The 18409-nt window shown below is 50.0% G+C and overlaps 1 protein-coding gene across 1 annotated transcript in view; it reads right to left on the bottom strand.

The window, feature by feature from the left end:
• Window positions 1-4008: 4008 nt before the first annotated feature.
• The window catches only part of CDHR3 (cadherin related family member 3), a 57692-nt gene continuing 43291 nt past the window's right edge, over window positions 4009-18409 (bottom strand). Inside the window, 9 exon segments of the mRNA XM_032305326.1 lie at window positions 4009-4193; window positions 4196-4393; window positions 6050-6098; window positions 7850-7881; window positions 9510-9523; window positions 11595-11776; window positions 13455-13705; window positions 15433-15604; window positions 17572-17798. Of these exon segments, the coding sequence (XP_032161217.1) occupies window positions 4096-4193; window positions 4196-4393; window positions 6050-6098; window positions 7850-7881; window positions 9510-9523; window positions 11595-11776; window positions 13455-13705; window positions 15433-15604; window positions 17572-17798 (1223 nt within the window). The 3' untranslated portion in view covers window positions 4009-4095.

Genomic DNA, 18409 nt, shown 5'->3' with positions numbered 1-18409 from the left:
CCCGATGTTTGTTGAATGCTCTCTGCATATCCAGGAGGCTCTGTCTGGGGCTGTGTTCCTCAGTCAGGTGACGCAGGACAAGCATCGGCTGAAAATGGGTCCAAGGCTGGGATTCTGCGTGCTTTCACCTTTGCTCAAAATTTCTCTTCTCTTGCAGTTTGAACTCATCTCCACTTTTAAGGACTCGAAGGTTCCGGATCCCGCATTAGACTCAGAGACTGCTGGGGCCCACACCTGCTTTCTCCAGCACCCACTACCTGTGAAGTTCGTTTATCCCCCACAAAGGGCCTGTGTGGGAGCTGATCACCTTTTTAATGAGCTGGTTATCTTCTCAGTTGGATTATTCCCTTTTAGAGCAGGAGCTGCCTCTTACCCCCAAAACAGGTGGTCTGAGCTTCTCTCCATCCCCCCTCCCCTGCTATGTTTGACCTTTTCCCTGATCACACATCTCCCGATCACATGTCTCACGGGCCCCGGGGTCCTGCTCAGCACTGCCGTTTGGAGACGGATGCTGGCCTGACAGCCCAAGCCCAGGACCCTCTCTTCGGGCATCTTAATTATTTTCTGAGACGGGCTTCCCATGAAGTCTTCTACAAAAATATTTGAGTAATTCTGAGTTATCTGTTCTTCCAGAGAGTTTTGGGTTAATTTATCTTTCAGACAGAACATTCCAGGGAGGGGGCGCCTGGGTGGCTCAGTAGGTTAAGCGTCCTGACTCTTGGCTTCAGCTCAGGTCATGATCTTAGGGTTGTGAGATCGTGCCCCAAGTCAGGGTCAGCACTCAGTGGAGAGTCTGCTTTGGAATTCTCTCTCTCCCTCTGCCCCCCTCTCTCTCAAATAAATAAATAAATCTTAAACACACACACACACACACACACACACACACACACCCCATTAGCTCTCTCAAGGAACCAATAAATGAATAGGCCAGGATGGTAGAGAGAGTAGAATCTTCGGGGAGGACTTATCAGCAGGCTAAGGTCAACTGTAAGAGACGGAACAGAAGCTCCTCAAGGGCAGGGACTTGGAGGCAGCTGTGTCTACTCAGGAATCAATATGTGGCACACAGTAGATGCACACAGTAGATCCAGAAATACTTATTGAGTGAATGGGAGTTATAAACACGCACATTAAGTTTGAAACGCGAAACACCAAGTTTGAGTAGCTATTGTTTTCAGTAGTCACTCGATTCGTCGCCTTGACTGCCTCAGCCATCACAAAGCACATTTCATTAAAAAAAAAAAAAAAAAAAAAAGAACAAAAAGGCAAAAATAGAAGCATAGATGCGGAAGAGGGCTCCGAGGCGTGAAAGCATCCATGTGCGGTTTCTGTTCCGGAACCACACGTGCTCGAAACGCCCTGCTTCCCACAGAGCGTGAAGGAAAGCTTGAACTCCAGGATTCAGCACGTGGTTTCAGATCCCTCAGCGAGGACGGGTCCCCCTGTGGTCTCATCCCTCAACACCTTTGCCCCAGTTTCATGACTCAGAAGCAGGTGACCAGACGTCAGTTACAGAAGTCTGTATGTGTTTAAGGCCTTGAAAGGGAAATGTGAGAAATTTTTTCACAAGATCCATAGCACTCCCTGGCTTGATTTTACTCAGATAACGCCGCCTCCCGCCCCCAGGCCCCAAACCTGGTGTATGTTAGAAAACAAATGACCTCTGCCTTGGACCTCAGACTTCTGATTTCCCCTCACCCAGGAGCCAAAAGTGCAAAGGAAAAAGCAGATTTTCTCTTAGCCAAAGAAAGCCTCTCCTGGTGCTGCTCTTAACCCCTTACCTTGGCTTCCTCCAGGCTCTCCTCTTGGGGCTTAGAGGGTAAGTGGCTCTTCCTACCCGACACCAGGGAAGACTCCGAGCTCTTCCAGCAGACCCCAGCCTTCAGGAAGTCCCTCCCTGTGCCTGACTTAAATCTTTCTTGGCCGAGAAGCCCAGCTCCCGCTTGCCCTGTCATCTCTGGAGAAGGGGGCAACAGCTGCTCACTGCTCTCCTTTTAATCATCCTTAATGGGCTCGTAAACAGTTACGAGATCCCCCTTCAGCCTTCTCTGAGCCTCATTTTACTTGCATTGAGGCTGAGAGCTTCTGAGGAAAGCATTCTGCTCAGAGCTCCCCGACTTGTGGAGTCTTAAATGGGTAATCAGCCGCTTCACCCACTTTAACCTCCACAAATGAACAGCTCTGCCTCCTTTTGCGAAATTTAAATCTATTCAGGGGAGTTCCCTGGCAACCAACCCTTATTAATAAATCACGCCTGCTCTAGGCCAGGACAGGGCATTTTTAAAAATGTTTCTCTCTCTTGGGAAGTCACACTGATGCGCAAGCACACAGTAGATGCACAGCTGCTCCCTCGAGGTTCTGCATTTGCGGGATTGTGGGCCTGGGGAGGTCGCATCTGGCTCCCCAACTGAGAAGGGGGTGTGTTGCTCTAGTAGACTCTCGCCTGGGCCTTTCTTGTGGTTATTGGACTAGGAGCATAGCAGCGGGCGGGGGCGGGGGCAGCAGGACATAGAGTTATGGCAAGACCTGCTCAGCCTCCACTAGGCACATCCTGGAAAGTTCCACTTTCTGTTCCATCCTGCTATGGTTCATGCCCACTGGGGAAAGTCCGAGTTGTATGGTTGGTTTGAGCTTCCCATTGTGTCTCCACTTTGGGTCCTGTGGTTCCCTCCAATGGCAGGAGGTAGGGGAGGAACAGGGCAGGGAGGTGGGACGGTGAGCATTGCTTCAGCTTTGAGAAAGAGTGATTTCATTTCAAGAGAACTTTTAACCGGGATGGCTAAGATGAAAAGGACTGATAACACCAAGTGTGGGCAAGGGAAGTACAGCCATCGGAACTCTCAGTCATTGCTGAGGGAAGCGTACGTCAGAGCCACCCACTTTGGGATTCTGGGCCAATTCCAGCAACAGCTCTGACAATTCCACTTCTAGGAATATGCTCAGAAGGAACAGGGGTTTATGAGCTGTGAAAAATGTGCACAAGAAAGTTCATAACGATGGGATTTATAAGAGTAAAATAGCAGAAGCTGCCACCCAAGTGCAGAATGGATAAATAACCAAGGCATGGTCCTGCCATGAGAGAGGACACACGGTGGAGAGAACTGAATGACTAATCTACAGTGTCACGTGGGTGATTCTCACAGACATGATGCCCAGCAAAAGCAGCAGACATAGGAGGACCTCAGTGGCTCAGTCAGGTAAGCTTCAACTCTTGGTTTTGGCCCGGTCATGATCTCAGGGTTGTGGGATCGAGCCCTGAGTCCAGCTCTGAGCTCAATGGGGCATCTGCTTGAGATTCTCTGTCTCCCTCTGCTCCTCCCCCGACCAAGAAAAATAATTAAATCTTAAAAAAAAAAAAAAAAAAAGCTACACACAAAAGAGCATGTTCTGTGTGATTGCATTTATAGAACTTCAGAAAAGGCAAAAACTAATCTATGATGATAAAGATCGGAATAGCGGCTGCCTCAGAGGGGAGCCTATTATGAGGGGAATGGCTTAGATCTGTGCACTTGACTGACTATAAGTCATACCTCCATAAAAAAAGAATACAAGAAGGTGTCCATTGTGTTTTCGTCTTCCCAGATGAATATCTCATTATTTATGCGTCTGTGTTTCTTTCACTGCTTTGCTTCTTTTGAAACAGATTTGAGGTGACTTAGGAAGATGTGTGGCTTTGGGTGTGTTCATCAGGGAAGCCATCGGAGTGGTGTTACACTAAGGGCAGGGGATCATGGTGAAACCCACTGGAAGGGGAGCCCTCTGTGTTTTCATCAGGAAGTCCCCGAGTGCTTCCTACAGAGCTTCCCAGCAGTCAACACAAAGAAGAAACACAATTCCACATCCAAAAGTTAACAGTTTATCTGATCAGAGGACAGAGACCCAAAAGAAATTTCTCCCATGCTCTCTCAGAAAAGGGTAACTACATGTGTTTTAAACATCCCATTTGGGGCTCTGGTTCTCCGAGTCCTTCAGCCCATGTTTTCACCCCTGGTGCTCCCACCCCTGCCCACGTGGGAATTAGGGAGAGGCAGTCTCCCAGGGACACTCAACTCCCCTTCCCCATGCTGCGATGTGGGACCTGCACCCAGATACCCCTTACTTTCCTGGGTGCAGTTTGGGGGAAGTCCTGACCGTGAGGGCTGGGTTTCTGCTCTTTGGGGTGCTGGGCTTGGCATCCTGGTTTCTGGAACTGGGTTGTCCTCAGCCGGGGCTTTGCTGCTCAGCCCATGTCGCTCACTGGTGCTCCTCAGGGGCCTGGCCCCTTCCCCAGCAACAACTCTATTGGGAGCAGCTCCCTGGGGGCCAGGCTCTTTCCATCTTGGCATTTGGGTTGAGGGATCTTTCCACTTTCTGGCTCCCGTGTTTGAGTTGAATTCATATACTGCCCCAGTAACTAGGAGAAAAAAATATATAACCACCACATAAACGAGGGCATTCAAATGCTGTCCTCCCCCACGTCCACCCCACTCCCTTCTAACCCCAGGGAAAGAGGAAAGGCATGAGGAGGGGCGAGTCATGGAGAGAGGAAGCAGGCCCGTGAATGGCATGATCTTCACCAGCCTGCCCTATCTATGAGCTTTAGGACTCTGACCACATGGATAGCAAATATCACACCTCCCTGGGTAGATGGGCTTAGGACAGGCTCCTGGTTGCAGGGTTAGAAAGCTACATAAATCTTGAATTCCACGTCCACATTGGATAAATTCAGTTCAGTTTTCTAATGGGGTTCCTAATTATGTTTTGATTTTTTAAAAAACATTTTATTTTTTTTTGGAGAGAGAGAGAGAGAGAGCAAAAGAGCCTGAGCGGGGGGGGGGGGGGGGGGGGGGGCGGGGGGCACAGAAGGAGAAGCAGGCTCCCCGGTAAGCAGCGAGCCAGAAGCGGGGCTCGATCCCAGGACCCCAGGATCATGACCTGAGCCAAAGGCAGATGCTTCACCTTCGGAGCCACCCAAGCACCCCTGATGGGTTTGTTTTAAAGCCCCGTGAATCCCAGGTATAAGAAGGAAGTCCCCGGGGTAAGGAGAACGGGACTCTGATTTTGATGTCTGTTGGGTTAGCGGGCATCTGGAGGCACAGCCACGGAGCTGGTGCAGAGAAGCCATCTTGGCGGAGTCAGAGCGGCAGACACTAATTGGTGTGCCTGTTCGCATAGTGCACTTGGCGCCTCTCTTTCTTGTCCCCTTCTCTTAAGCACACACATGTAGATAACAGCCGTGGGCTCCCGGGCTTTGGCCCCAGGAGACGGAGTCTCAGGCCACCCTCTGCTCTTGTCATTTCCGTGCGGCATGAGTGGCCTCTCGGCAGAGGATCCCACCAGCACTTATGCTAATGTGGGCACATTATGGTAACAAGTACCTAATAATAGAGGGAAATTTAATTCCAGCAGCAGCAGCAGCCTCTCCTGGAGAGGAGCCATCCTTCCGAGAAGGACCGAGCGGCTTGTGTGTGAGGATGGCAACGTGCCAACACCCTTGCCTCCCGAGTTTGGTTTCCTTCCCTTTATTCACATCTATAATTGAGCCTTTGTGAGTGGAGGGATGTGTGTAAAGGAGCTAAATTTGGAGCTGATTTCATGGGGGTGAGGGGAGCGCTAGGGGCCAGCTTTACCTTATGTTCATCTTGCCGACCGAGAAGAAATTCTTGGCCCTGATCTAGGAGGAGAGGGAGCCAAGCGTGCCATTGCTCCATCTCGCTCACCGCCCATGGGACGGGGTTAGGAGCATTCAGAAAGGACTGGGGGAGGAGGTCGCGCCAAAGGGCAGGCAGAAGGCACCAGTCCCCTGAGCAGGTTTGCCATTTAGGAAGGGAGGACACCCAGGGCGGGGGACTTTCCGTGGAAATCCACGGAAGACTTCACCCGTGGTTGGGCATCTGCCAGCTCCGAGGCCATCTCCCTCCGGGGTGACCGCCAGAAGGGTCAGGCAACTTCATCCAAAGGAGGGATAAACAGAGTCAAGGGCAGGACCTTGGATAGGGTCCCTCCATGACTTTACCCACCGGCATTATAGAAAACACCTTTTGGATGGACAGCATTGCCACTTCTTTACCTGGGTCGATGGCTTCTCCATCAAAGACAGAGTTCATCTGGATTGTTTCCTAAGGAGGAGAAAGAGACAGCTTGAAGCCCAACTCTACACACACCCCGCCAGGCCAGGCCACTCATCATCACAGCTGGCTGCTTTCTGTACCCAGGGCCTTCTTGACCCTTGTCTACTCGCTAGGCACGTGCTCGATGCTGGGGACTCAACAGTGAACATGACAGGCGTGGGGGCTGTGTGCACAAAGCTTGCAATCAGGGGAGCGCCTGCTAACAGGTGCACAGCATAGGGTAATAAAGTGGACCGTAGGACTCTGCCGTGCTGGGGAGGGGGGAGCAGGAGGACATCTAATCCAGCTTGGGAGGCAGGAAAGCATCCCAAGTAAATATTATCTAAGCTGCACAGAAAGAAGAGCAGAAATGCCACACAACCTTGGCTGAGACCCCTTTTGCCTCAGTGGGATCTGTCAGACAAGCAGGCAAGGCAGGCAGAATGGAAAACTCACGTGCTCCCACCTGTGGGCTCTGACTGTGTCCCCTTGCTTAGGCCAACACAGTGTTGCATCTGGGCCGGGCCTGCCTTCCCTACGCCCTGGGCTCCAGCTCCCTGCCTTCCCCCCTTCTCTGTGCCGCCCTCCGGGGACTCGACCTCTGTCCCCATGGAAACATTCCCTTCTCTCACAATGTACCCTCCGGAGCTGCCCCTCTTTAGCATGCTAATGAGGACGGTATTTGGTGTCTAGGGGGCCTTTCCACCCCAGCTCTCATCCCACCAGCCATCATCTACGTACTGGTCCACAGCTCCCCAACTCCAACGACAGAGGAAATGGAGACCATATGGGTTTTATTCATGCAAAGAGTTCAACACTTTTTATGGCCATGGAGATTTACTTATTTAATTGATTAATTTAATAGTACATATTTCTAAGGTGCTCTCTGAGTGGCATCACCAAGGGACTTAAGAGATCTCCTTTCTCCCAAGTGTAGACAGGCTCATCTGGATACGCACTTAAGTGCTGGACCTGAAGCAGAAATGCTGAAGCACAGAATAGCATTCATCATTGTACATCTCATTCCCCCCATTTATGGGTCTCGGATCATAACAGAATCTTATTATCAGGGGGTGAGGGAGACTGGGGGGGGTCACCTTCAAGTTCTGTCACTTCCCAGTGGGCAGATCAGGTTCAGTAAAGGAAGGCCAGGAGGTTAGCATTGGGGGGTGCGGAGGAGACTCTCCAGCTATCTTGTAAACCTTGGCATTTGTGTGATTCTCAGCAGCTTGCAAGGTAGCTCCTCACCTGCAACCCCAGGGCGGGTGTTCTCACGCCCATCTTACAGGTGAGGAGTCTAAGGCTTAAACAGGCTGAGGGAGATTGCAAGGTCATACAGCCAAGCCAGCCGAGCGGACCTGTGGCTCAAGCACCGCCCCATCTCCCTCGCTTTTCCACGAGGTTGTGGAACAGCAAAGAAAAAAAATCAATCCCACCGAAGGTTGAGGCTCCCGTTCTGGTCTTTAAGCTCTTCTCCCCCCAACTCACTCTCCCGGGGAGCTGGTGTAGATAATAAACACCACTATTCAATATTTATGAAATCCACTTCTTCTGCAAATATATCAGCAGACATGTTCAGTGGAGGGAACAAATTCTATCAGGGGCCCGTCACACAGCAATCTGTTCCAGTGGCCAAACGTAGGCGTCTTCCTGAATGATAAACACGCCCGTGAGGCTGCGGCAGGCTCTGCCCGAGAGGGGACGGGAAGGGCCCACCACATGCTACCCAAGCCAGGGGTCCCGCAGCCACCCACACTTACCACCAAAACCTCGGGCCTCGTATCCTTCATTTCTGCAGGGAGTAGAACAGATAGAAGTGAAGCTCCTTGGACACTAAATTGACCTTAAAACTCTACCTCTACAATGGGATTTCTCTTCAACAGGCTTTGAACCTAGTATTGCAGACCCAACAAGCAATTCTCTGTCTGTAGAAATGTGTTTTGTTTTTTTTTTTTAAGATTTTATTTATTTATTTGACAGAGAGAGAGAGAAATCACAGAGCAGCAGGCAGAGAAAGAGGGGGAAGCAGGCTCCTCGCCAAGCAGAGAACCCGATGTGGGGTCAATCCCAGGACCCTGAGATCATGACCTGAGCCAAAGGCAGAGGCTTAACACACTGAGCCACCCAGGTGCCCTGTCTGTAGAAATGTTTATTGACAGTTTTCTACTTTCTCAGAAAAATATGCACACTCATATAATAATGTACAGAATTTTGGGGGAGAATGTTACTCTTTTCCCAATTTACGCCTATTACTGGACCTGGGTAATAAGCTTTTCACGGAAAGATAAGAAAGAAAGATCCAGTTGATACATTTGTTCATATTGTGAGGATTCTTTGCCTCTGTTCCCCGTGCCCTTTTTAGAAAGTAACTAGGGTGGGCGACAGTCTGCGAAGACCTCATTAAAATCTTTTCATTTGATGTGATCAACACCATTATAGTCAAATTTCTAACCCCACTGAGTGCCTTGTGCACATCAGCCAGGCATGCCTATGGATTGAGTGATGAACACAATCTTTTTGGGGATGCCTGGGTGGCTCAGTCACTTAAACAACTGCCTTTAGCTCAGGTCATGATCCTGGAGTCCCAGGATCAGGTCCCACACCAGGCTTCCTGCTCAGTGGGGAGTCTGCTTTGTCTTCTGACCCTACTCCTCTCTCATTCTCTCTCAAATAAGTAAATACAATCTTAAAAAAAAAAAAAAAAGCTTTTTTTTTTTTTTTTTTTTAAACACACTTCCCAATTCTCTGTCCTGTCTTTCTCCATAGCCTGGGTTCCTCTCAAGGCAGCAACTTTCGGGGCTGGATCTGTCATCCCCCTAGGCTTGGTGTCCTTATTCAGGGGGGAACTTGCTCAACTCACCAGCGGCTCAGCTCTCCCTGCCCATCTAGCTGTACCCCGCCCCCCTTTCCCACTTGCCTGACCCAAATAACTTGTGAAAATGATCAAATCTGTTACAATCTGGGAATAAAGTGTTATTTGTTCTTGCAAAAGAGGCATCTGTCCCATGCAGAGCATTCGCTATCCTCCAGCGCCGTCTCACCCCTCCAAGTGCAACAGCCAGTAGATACTGTCTGTGTCTCACTCATGCAGAATTCTTCACTCCTGGCCCGCTTGGCAGTGAACAGACCTCACGTGCCTCCGTTCCGCTGGAAGAAGGCAATCCCGGGTAGGGACCAGGCAGGACTCAGAGGAGAGATCCGAGTGCGCAAATGGCACTGTGCGCCCTGCCCTGCCCTTTCTCTGGCGACATCTGACCTCTGCGTCATTTCAGCCGCAGAAGACATGATTGAAAACGCCCTGAGACAGAACTACACCCCGATTCTCTGCTGAGTTGGAATTCTTCTGATTAGTACAAGAGAACAGGCAAAACCCCAACAACAGCAGCCGCCACAGTCAAAGGGAATCGGCGTGGTCCTTACCTCTTCTCTTCACCCTATGGGGAAAAATGAGAGACGGACAAGAATGAGCCCGAGAGTGTTCTGCTCTCATTCACATGTAATAACTTGGGGCCTTTGGGGCAACTGTGTTCCTTGGGATTCAGGGACTGATTGAAAGAGGGGCCAGGCCTGGGGACTAAAGTGAAGGCTGGGCTCCCACCCCTGCTCCACACAGAGCAGTTCCATCACTATTGGTGTGGGAACTAAAGAGGTTCTGGGAGTTGGCTAAGTTTGAAAACTACTGCCTTATCGAACTTGAGGGGAAGTATTTCCTCTGACAGCACAGGTGAGGAGGGCATGACCAGCGTGCCCAGCAATTCTGCCTGCCTCCTTTTCCTCCCCAATAGCCAGCTTGAGCAGAAGGCTTGGCCCACAGCGGAACCTTCCAAGCTGGCATAAACCCTGTTTTCCTATAACAGGAAGACCTGGGCTAGGATGCTAAACCCCTTCTTGGGATAACCCTGGGTTCCATAATTTTGCAACTCTCTTATCTTCTTTGCTGTTGGACAAACGTTGGCTGCCATATAGTTCACCTAACTTCCAGAGAGGCCAGGCCTGAGTCTGTATTACTAGCCAGTTTTTCTTCTTTAAGTCAACCATGTCGGAAACAATTAATATTTAGGATGTAAATTAAGGCAACCAGGGTCAAGGTACACATAACCACAAATTACGTGAGAGTTATGGTGTCTAGTGGATGACTTCCTTTAAGGACTTCTGTCCAAACCTCGTTATGGAGCACCAACCATCCTTACAAGCTTGTGTGTCACTCTTTTGGAGCCAATTTTTTCTTCCAAATCAATTTGTGAGTAGAGCCCAAACAAAAATGTCTCTTTTAATTTCAGCAGATGCTCACAGATTTCATACCTTGAAGTCAAGGTTGCCAATAGCAACGAACTTCCCCAATAAATATGGCAAAATGCAATGCACATCTTTATGCTAATGCCTTATACTTTTGAACAGGCTTTTTGTCCATAGATTTTAAATTATTCGACAGTACTCAGTAATCGGCAAAATAACCTTAAAAGGTATAGGAAGTCCCATCTCTCCCTCGTGCCAAAACTTGGGTTCCAACTGCCCGAGATACCTGAGCATAGAGCTAAACTTGGAATCTAGAATCCTGAGCTCACTGGGACTCAGCCACAAAAAATAATGCAACAAGACCCAACAAACACTATATTAAGCATTTACTCAACATTGGGAACAGTGCTAAGTGTTTCCTTTGCCTTTGCTCATTTGATTGTTTACTTTTCAAATAAGGAACTGAAATTCACAGAGGTCGCCACTGATTTGAGGCCATATAGAAAATTGTGAGCCCAGATCCAAACTGGTCCTTGTCCCTCTCCAAAGCCCAGGCTCAGAACCATCATGCTGTCATGGTGGGAGCTTCTGAGACTCAAGAAACTGGGTCTTGGGGAAGCCCGGAACAATGATGTGCTCTCTCTCCATTTCACTCTGGTGGCTCACTTCAGCCAGGAAAAGGCACTCCGCAGAGTACCTGGTAAGAGGCACGTGAGTGAGCAGGAGGAAACAAGAGGGAGGGGAAACGGCCGCTGCTTCCAGCCCTGGAGAGTGAGAGATTGGGGTCACATGCAAATGAACAAGGATGATTTAGTCACGCAAAAGCCCAATGAGTCACTGGAGCCAAAAGCTTAAATCCCTTATCAGTTTTCTGTGCTTCCTCTAATTCCCTCCCATCCTTTAGATATTCTGCAAATACCAGCATAGCATATCCTATCACTACTCACAACCAGGCTTTTTTTTCCCCTGAAGCTTTTATCCAGGGCAAGGCCACTGGAGGGTGAAGCCCCGGTTTCATTGGGAATGTATCAAGGACGGAGCCGGTGGCAGGGAAAACCAAAGGAGCCATTTCCTGGCCCAGCAGGTGATGAAGAGGGAACCAGGACTGAAGGGAGCTGGGGTTCCTCCCCCCACCCACTCCTTCCTTCACTCTAGGCTCCCTCCCTACCCTGGAGAGAAATCCCAATTCCTTCCATTCCTCTCCTGACATCGCTGGAAACGGTGTCCTAAAGGAAGTGGTGGAAAGGGCCCAGCCCACCGACAACTTACGGAAGTTTCCTGTGCTTCCTAGTCTTGCGGAGACAGTGTCTGTGGATGGCTTTGGCCAACAGGATGAACAGGGACCCCAGGAGTCCCAAAAGCAATATGGAGCCCAAAGTGATGACAAAAGGCACGTACCACGCTGATGGAGAATAGACGTTTTTTCTCAGGACCTGGTAGATGACCCTGGGCTTGAATGACAGAGACGGGGTGGAGCGTGCACGGAGGGTGGTTTTAGAGCCATCCCTGACATCAGCCCTCTCTCACGTCAAGTGTCTGGGGCATCAGTGTGCTCCCAGTTCTTGCTGCTTCAACCCGTCCCCTTATTTATAGTCTTTCCAAGCACCCAGGAGATCAAAACCCAGAAAATTTAGGGAACTGAAAAGCAACTCCAGGCCTATTTTTACTCTCTTTCTTCCCCTTCCCAAACGCTAAAAATCCCATTGGCTTTTTTCCCTGCCAAATCATGGCATAACCCTGGGACGAATATAGCCATTGTCTCTCACTGGGAAGGCATGCGCCACAAAAGTTGTTCTCTTTAACACTTTGTAGGCTTTGCCGTGTTCCCTTGCTGCAAGCTGCACTGCCAGATAACACGGGGCTAATGGCACAGGGAAGCCTCAAGCGTGGCATCTGCTTTCTAGAGAGGGAGACAGGACCCAAACAAGGTATGGAGATCTGTGGGCTGGAGAGATGTCGTGCAAGTCCCAGAAGGGTGGCAGCTCCTTACGCACGGGAGATGAACATGGACCACCTCATGGTAGGACTCTGACAAGCAGAAATTGACCACTGGTCACAGGTAGCTAGGTTCTGATGACTTCTCCTCTAGCACACTGCATGTGTGGGGCTGCCTGCTAAGGACTCATCTTTTCTAGGAACAGGAGCTAGAGTCCCTCCAAGGACAGGGAGGAGGTAATCCTATTGTCAGACTCCAAGCCTCTCCCTTCCTTAATCACACTGGTTTTACTAGGGCACCTGCTTGCTTGCTTCCTACTATCTACTATGATCTGCAGTGAATGAATGAATTTAGATACCTGTCTGTCATCTGTCTCCCTCTCTAGATCACAGCTCTCAAACTGTAGAGCATGTTGGAATCCCCTTGGAGCCTTATTAAAGTCCCAGACTGCTAGGCCCCCACTCCCGGAACTTCTGATCCAGTGGTTCTGGGGATGTGGCTGAGGACTCCAGGTTCCAGTATCTTTCCCTAGAGGTCATGGTGATCATCGCAAGGGCAGTATTCTGGGGGTGGGCCTAAGAATTTGCATTCCTAACAGGTTTCCAAGTGATGCTGTTGCTGATGGTCTAGGCACCACTGGTCTATTGGGAGCTCGTGACAGCCGAGATCATTTTTGGCTGTTCACCAAAGAGCTTGGTATATTATAGGTGTTGAATTGATATTTGTAGATTGAACCAGTGAATTTTTTTGGCGTGGGGGTGGGCAGTAGGGTACAGGTTGGTGCATAGAGACTCTTCAAAAGAAGTGGAGAAGAGCATACAAGCAGCTGCGTTTATGGACGTTGACTCACAGTGACTCTTAAGAGCAAGCCCAGAAGCGACTGAGACAGTAGCTGCTGGTCACATGTCCATGAAAACTGACTCCTGTGCCAGCCATACACGGTCAATGCCTGATCTGTCGCAAGTCAGTGTGGAAGTGCACATTCTTCTTTAACAACACAGGGAATGCTAATGGTTCTACGAATCCAAGGTCTCACTCTGAACTTTGTCTACCACCCAGTGACTGCTCCAGTCCAGCCCATAGTTGGCGCTCCTTGCAACATCCTAGCACCTCAACTCTTTTCAGCCCATCCTATCTTTCTCCTGGGTCAAGGGGCTCCATCCCTGTGCATCGCAAGGACCCAGAGCCCTTACCCTGGGGGTTGTGGTGACAGCTGTGGTGGGGTGAGGAATGACGCTAATACTCAGCGTCACCGTCCCTGTTTCAACGTGAGCCTGAGCTTTCTTCCTGCCAGACAGCAAGTTGTCGTCGGTTACATAGACAAGTAGTTTGTAGTCCCAGATCTTGTCAAGCCCACTGGCATAGTCAAAGCGTGTCGCAAGGAGCAGGCTTGTAATGTTGGACCCGGCGTTGGGAGAGAAGATGAAATGACTGTTGATGTTGCCTAAAGGCGGTGTGAATCAAGGATTTGGGGAAAAGAAAGAAAAGAGAGTGAGAAAAGGGTTTAGATGAAAACGGCATTCCATCGTTTCCTCAAACATCCATGCCTCAGTCGTCGGCTGTGTTTCTGACACACCAGAACCAAGTCAGTGATGTGACGGGGGCCATAATGACACCAGAGACCTCATGGGAACAGAAGAGCTCCTGTGGGGCGTCTGGGTGGCTCAGTCGGATAAGCATCTGTCTTCAGCTCAGGTCATAATCCTGGGGTCCTGGGATGGAGCCCCTCGTTGGACTCTCTGCTTCTCCCTCCCCCTCTGCCTCTCTCCCTGCTCATGCTTGCTCTCTCTCTCTCTGTCTCTCACATGCTCTCTCTCAAATAAATAAAATCTTAAAAAAAAACAAAACCAAAAACTCTTGCTCACAGTGAGGCTGCAGCAAGAATGAGGTAGAAAAGAATAGCAGCATGCCTATGGGGATGGCTGCCATCTTTCTGGGCATCAGGTGGAGATGTAATAGTCCTGGGGCAGCCTCTCTAGCCGATCCTCATTGCCAGTGTTTGTTTGCTAATAGTGTGTAACTCACACTCAGACCCGCGGGGTGGGGGGCGGCAGGGAGAAGATAGAGGAGGCTGCGTCTCCAGCCTTGGGTCAAATTCACTCCATTGTCTTGAATGGAACCTAGCTGGCCACCTTGGTGGCCACAGCGGTGGTACCTCCTGGCTCACAGGGGGTCATGGTCCCAGTTCCTCCTGCATCCACCCCGGACCCACCTTCCCCACAGTGCGGCTTGGGCTCAAGCCTCCCAGCTCAGAGAGCCCCCGGGGTAGAAAGGCTCCCACCCAAGCAGCCCCTGCTCAGTCCTCTGGTGGCTCCAGACTCATTACCAACGGCAAACCCGTAAATGGAACAGGAGGTGATGTAATTTTTACTCCCTTAGCAGCGAGGAGTTCCATGAAGGCCCGAGGGCTCTCAGTACGGATTATTTCCATCTTCAGCGATTGCGGTTGGAGGCGGTCTCTGCCCCTGGGTTTTGCGACACAGCCTGCTCACAAGGCTCGCTACCCTCGGAGTTACTGCTCTGCTGGGGCAGCCGGGATAGATTTGTACTCTTTTCCATGGAATTGCTCTGCTTATTTGGGTTTCAATCTCTGGCCCCAGCCCTTCATTAGATGAGCTATTTTGCTCCCATTTCCATCGAGGGGTGCTCTTTTTTTTTTTTTTTTCTCCCCACGGTGATATATTTTTAAAGAGAGAAAGTGAATGGAGCAAAAGAGAATTCCTGAGGACACGTTTCAGAATGCATTTGATCTATTTAATCTATTATTATCCAGAGAGAGGAGTGGGATTCCCTGCCCCCACGGCAGGCTGGCAGGAAAAGAGGTGGTGGAGGAGGGGGACCCCACAAATTTAAACTATACTAATACGGTTCATGCACCATGGTGGGTGGGAATTATGAAGGGTGGGGGGTACCATCCGTGGGGTTCACTCTTCCTGGGGCCTTTGCACAACCACAGACGGGAGTCTGGGAAGACTTAGGTGAGATGGAGAAGCAGGAGGACTTGGAGGTCCGGGACCATTATGTTCCTCAACCTTGCTTCCCTCATTCAAAATACTGCCCCCCCCCCCCACACACACACACTCTGCTCCATTCAGTGTGTGAGCACACAGCCCCTTCTCCCTAAACAGCTGCTGAGGCCTCTAACACCAAGAGCCCCTGGAAACTGTGTACCTGGGCCCATGGAGTAACGAAACGACCTGGGGCTGGAGTCCAGGTCGGTACACGTCAGCTTGAAATTCTGAATGTTCGTGCCCACTTTCAGATCCACTGGGATGGCCAAGAAATAAGAGTCTGGCATACAAACTGGCTTTTCATCATTTTCTTCAAGGATATTCACAGTTACCTAGAACAGCAAGAAGGCAGCCATGATTACCAACCAACACTCATGGAGAACTTATGGTACTTGTGGTGCCCTCCCCTGGCTCTCACGGATCCTCCCCCGAGCTGGACGATGTGGTTATTCCCATTCTCCGGATGCAGAAGCTGAGGCTTAGGGAGATTAGGTAGTGGACCCCAGGGCGTCCCATTTGGTGAGGGGCACAGTTCAAGGAATTTGATCTCGGGTCAGTCCTATTCCAAGTCCTGGGCTATTAACCTCTGTTCTGCGAGTGTGTGTGCTCTCATGTACATAATAAATACGCACACTCACTTACCACCCCAACCCACAGGCATCTAAGAAACATGGGCTCATCCCTCCAGGATGCAGAGCTGTTTTTCCAGTAATGATGACGAATTCGCAGTGACCACCTGTCGTCCCTTGTGCATTGCCCTTTCGAACTGGAAGTTCTGTCTTTAACTTCGGCATATAGAACACTGGTTCTCCTGCTTTCGCAGGCTTGCTCCAGACCAGGTGAACTGGACTCCCAGGAGGGTAGGCCCAGGCACATTTGTAAATGTTCTCCAGCTGATTCTAATATGCAGCCAGGGTTGAGAAGCGCCGGGATAGAAGGAGTCGACCCGGCTAAGCCGGGATCTCATCTGTGACCTGGGCTATGAGCACGGCACGAAGCCGGTGGCCTAACCTGTCACGAACAGGAGTGAGCCTCCTCTGTTTCCTTGTCGTCTTTTATGCCTGGTGAATTGGAATATGGACTGGGACGCCTGCCAGCGCGGAATCCTAGAACGTCAGCCCTGAAAGGGACTTATGTGATCATCACCCTTTTTAAAGGCTTATGAATTTTGAGTCGTATTCATTCTACCTTTGAAATTTGGGGATTTCAGCTATTTCTGAGCCCGGGAATAAATTGAAATGTTCACTCCAGTTAGCTCCCAAAGTGGACTCCATTCATTTTTTCAAAAACCCAGCCGAACAAACATGACAATTATCTGCGACTTAGCACGCCGTTTGCTCAGCAACGCCGGGCCTCGCACATCATTAAAAACATGTCCCATTAATTCAAAGCCAGTCATCAGAGAAACTGGACTGTTCAGGTGATGGGTTATCAGGTGACTCTCCATTTAAGAGAGAGAGAAAGTGGGACACAAAGATAAGCCTTGCTCAGACCCCCTTGGAAAATTGGGATCAAAGTTGAGAAATGAACTCCATCTCCTGACGGAACAGTCGTTCTCTGGATCACACGCGGCTGCCTGCTGCTAGCCAAGAGTTCATTTTGCCTCGTGTTCCTTCACTTTACTAATGGGAAAGACCAAGAAACAGTTTTGTCCTTGCAACCATCGTATTATCTCCAGGTAATTTTAACCATGGACAGCACAGACTATTAAGCCCTTGTTACTCAAAGAGTGGCCTCGGACCAGCTGCATCCATAGAAGTGTGGAAATGTGTTAGAAATGCAGATTCCGAGGCCCACTGAGACAGGCTGAGTCAGCATCTACATTTAAGCAGATACACAACACCACGGTTGAGAAGCAGCCCCGCCCTGGGTCAAGCCACATCCTGTGAAGGTCTACTCCATCTGACGTGATGTGGGGAGGAGTGGGAACACGGCAGAACTATTAACAATAGAACCACACCACCCTTCTGGAAGCATGCATCTCACCACCAGCCCACTGCCAGAGCGAAGAGAGATCTAAAGGGTAATGGGAGGAAGCCGGTCTCGCAGTGGTCGGTCATCAATCTTGGCATGCCTCCCAGCCACCCACAAACTTGGACCTATGGATGCACTCTTTATTTCCTAGCCCTGCTAGTTGTGTCCAAGTGTGGCGTCCTGGACACCACGAGTCACTCCCCCTTACATCTGTGGGATGTGCCCTGTCAAGATTCTTTATCACTACAGCTGCACGTGGAAGGTGCCAGAAGGATCCTAAGTCAACGGGTTGGGCTGGTGTGAACACACCCATGGCCCCACTCACAGTGACTGAGCTGCTGTCCTCGCCGTTGGTGGCCTGGATTCTGAGAATATAGCTGGGGGTTGTTTCGTAGTCTGTTCTCGTCACCAGCTGGAGTTCTCCTGTCTGGGGGTCGATCCAAAATATGTTTGGGTACTGGAGGCCGGCTCCTCCCGTAGAGATGGAATACACGACTCTGCTCTGGGGGAAGTCTTGGTCGGTGGCGTGCACTATTCCAACCCGGGTTCGAGCTGGAAGAATAAAGAACCTGAGATTAGTCCCGCTTGGGCGAGGGGGAGGGGAAACAACAGGAACCCACACTCCCACTGCCGCGGGCAGACAGAATGTTGGAGGTCTCTCTCCTGTTCAAATTCTGTATATGTCTTCAATTCTATTAAAATCAAATTATGCTAATGAATACACACCAGGTATTGGCTCTATGAGCCAAGCCTTTCTACAGACTCCAAGCAAGCCAGTTATCACGTGATCATAAGCAACACCGCAGAGAACATCTCACACCTGCTCTGGTCAAAGCAGTGTCGTCTAATGCCGCGCTGTCTCTTTCGAATGATCTGTAGTGAGTGTGAATTACTCTCACGAACAAGATGACAAAGAAAGTTTTTAAAAGGGTTTGGCAGCGATGACTATAGACTTTTAGAGGCTGTTCCATTTTGCTTATTTGACAATGTCTGTTGGTGGGGCTGCTGGAGTTCTGGCTGTCCCCTTCTAGATCTTTCTCACAGATCTTTCTTGTACATTGCACTCCTCTAGGGCAGAAACCTCTTATTTAACTGTATAGCCCCAGGGCTAAGTGCTCGACCCCAAATCGCTATATGATCTGTGAAGCATGAGAAGCCAATGA

This window comes from Mustela erminea, chromosome 11, assembly GCF_009829155.1.
Source record: "Mustela erminea isolate mMusErm1 chromosome 11, mMusErm1.Pri, whole genome shotgun sequence".
Taxonomy (NCBI): Eukaryota; Metazoa; Chordata; class Mammalia; order Carnivora; family Mustelidae; genus Mustela; species Mustela erminea.
This window is presented reverse-complemented; position numbering and strand designations above follow the sequence as displayed.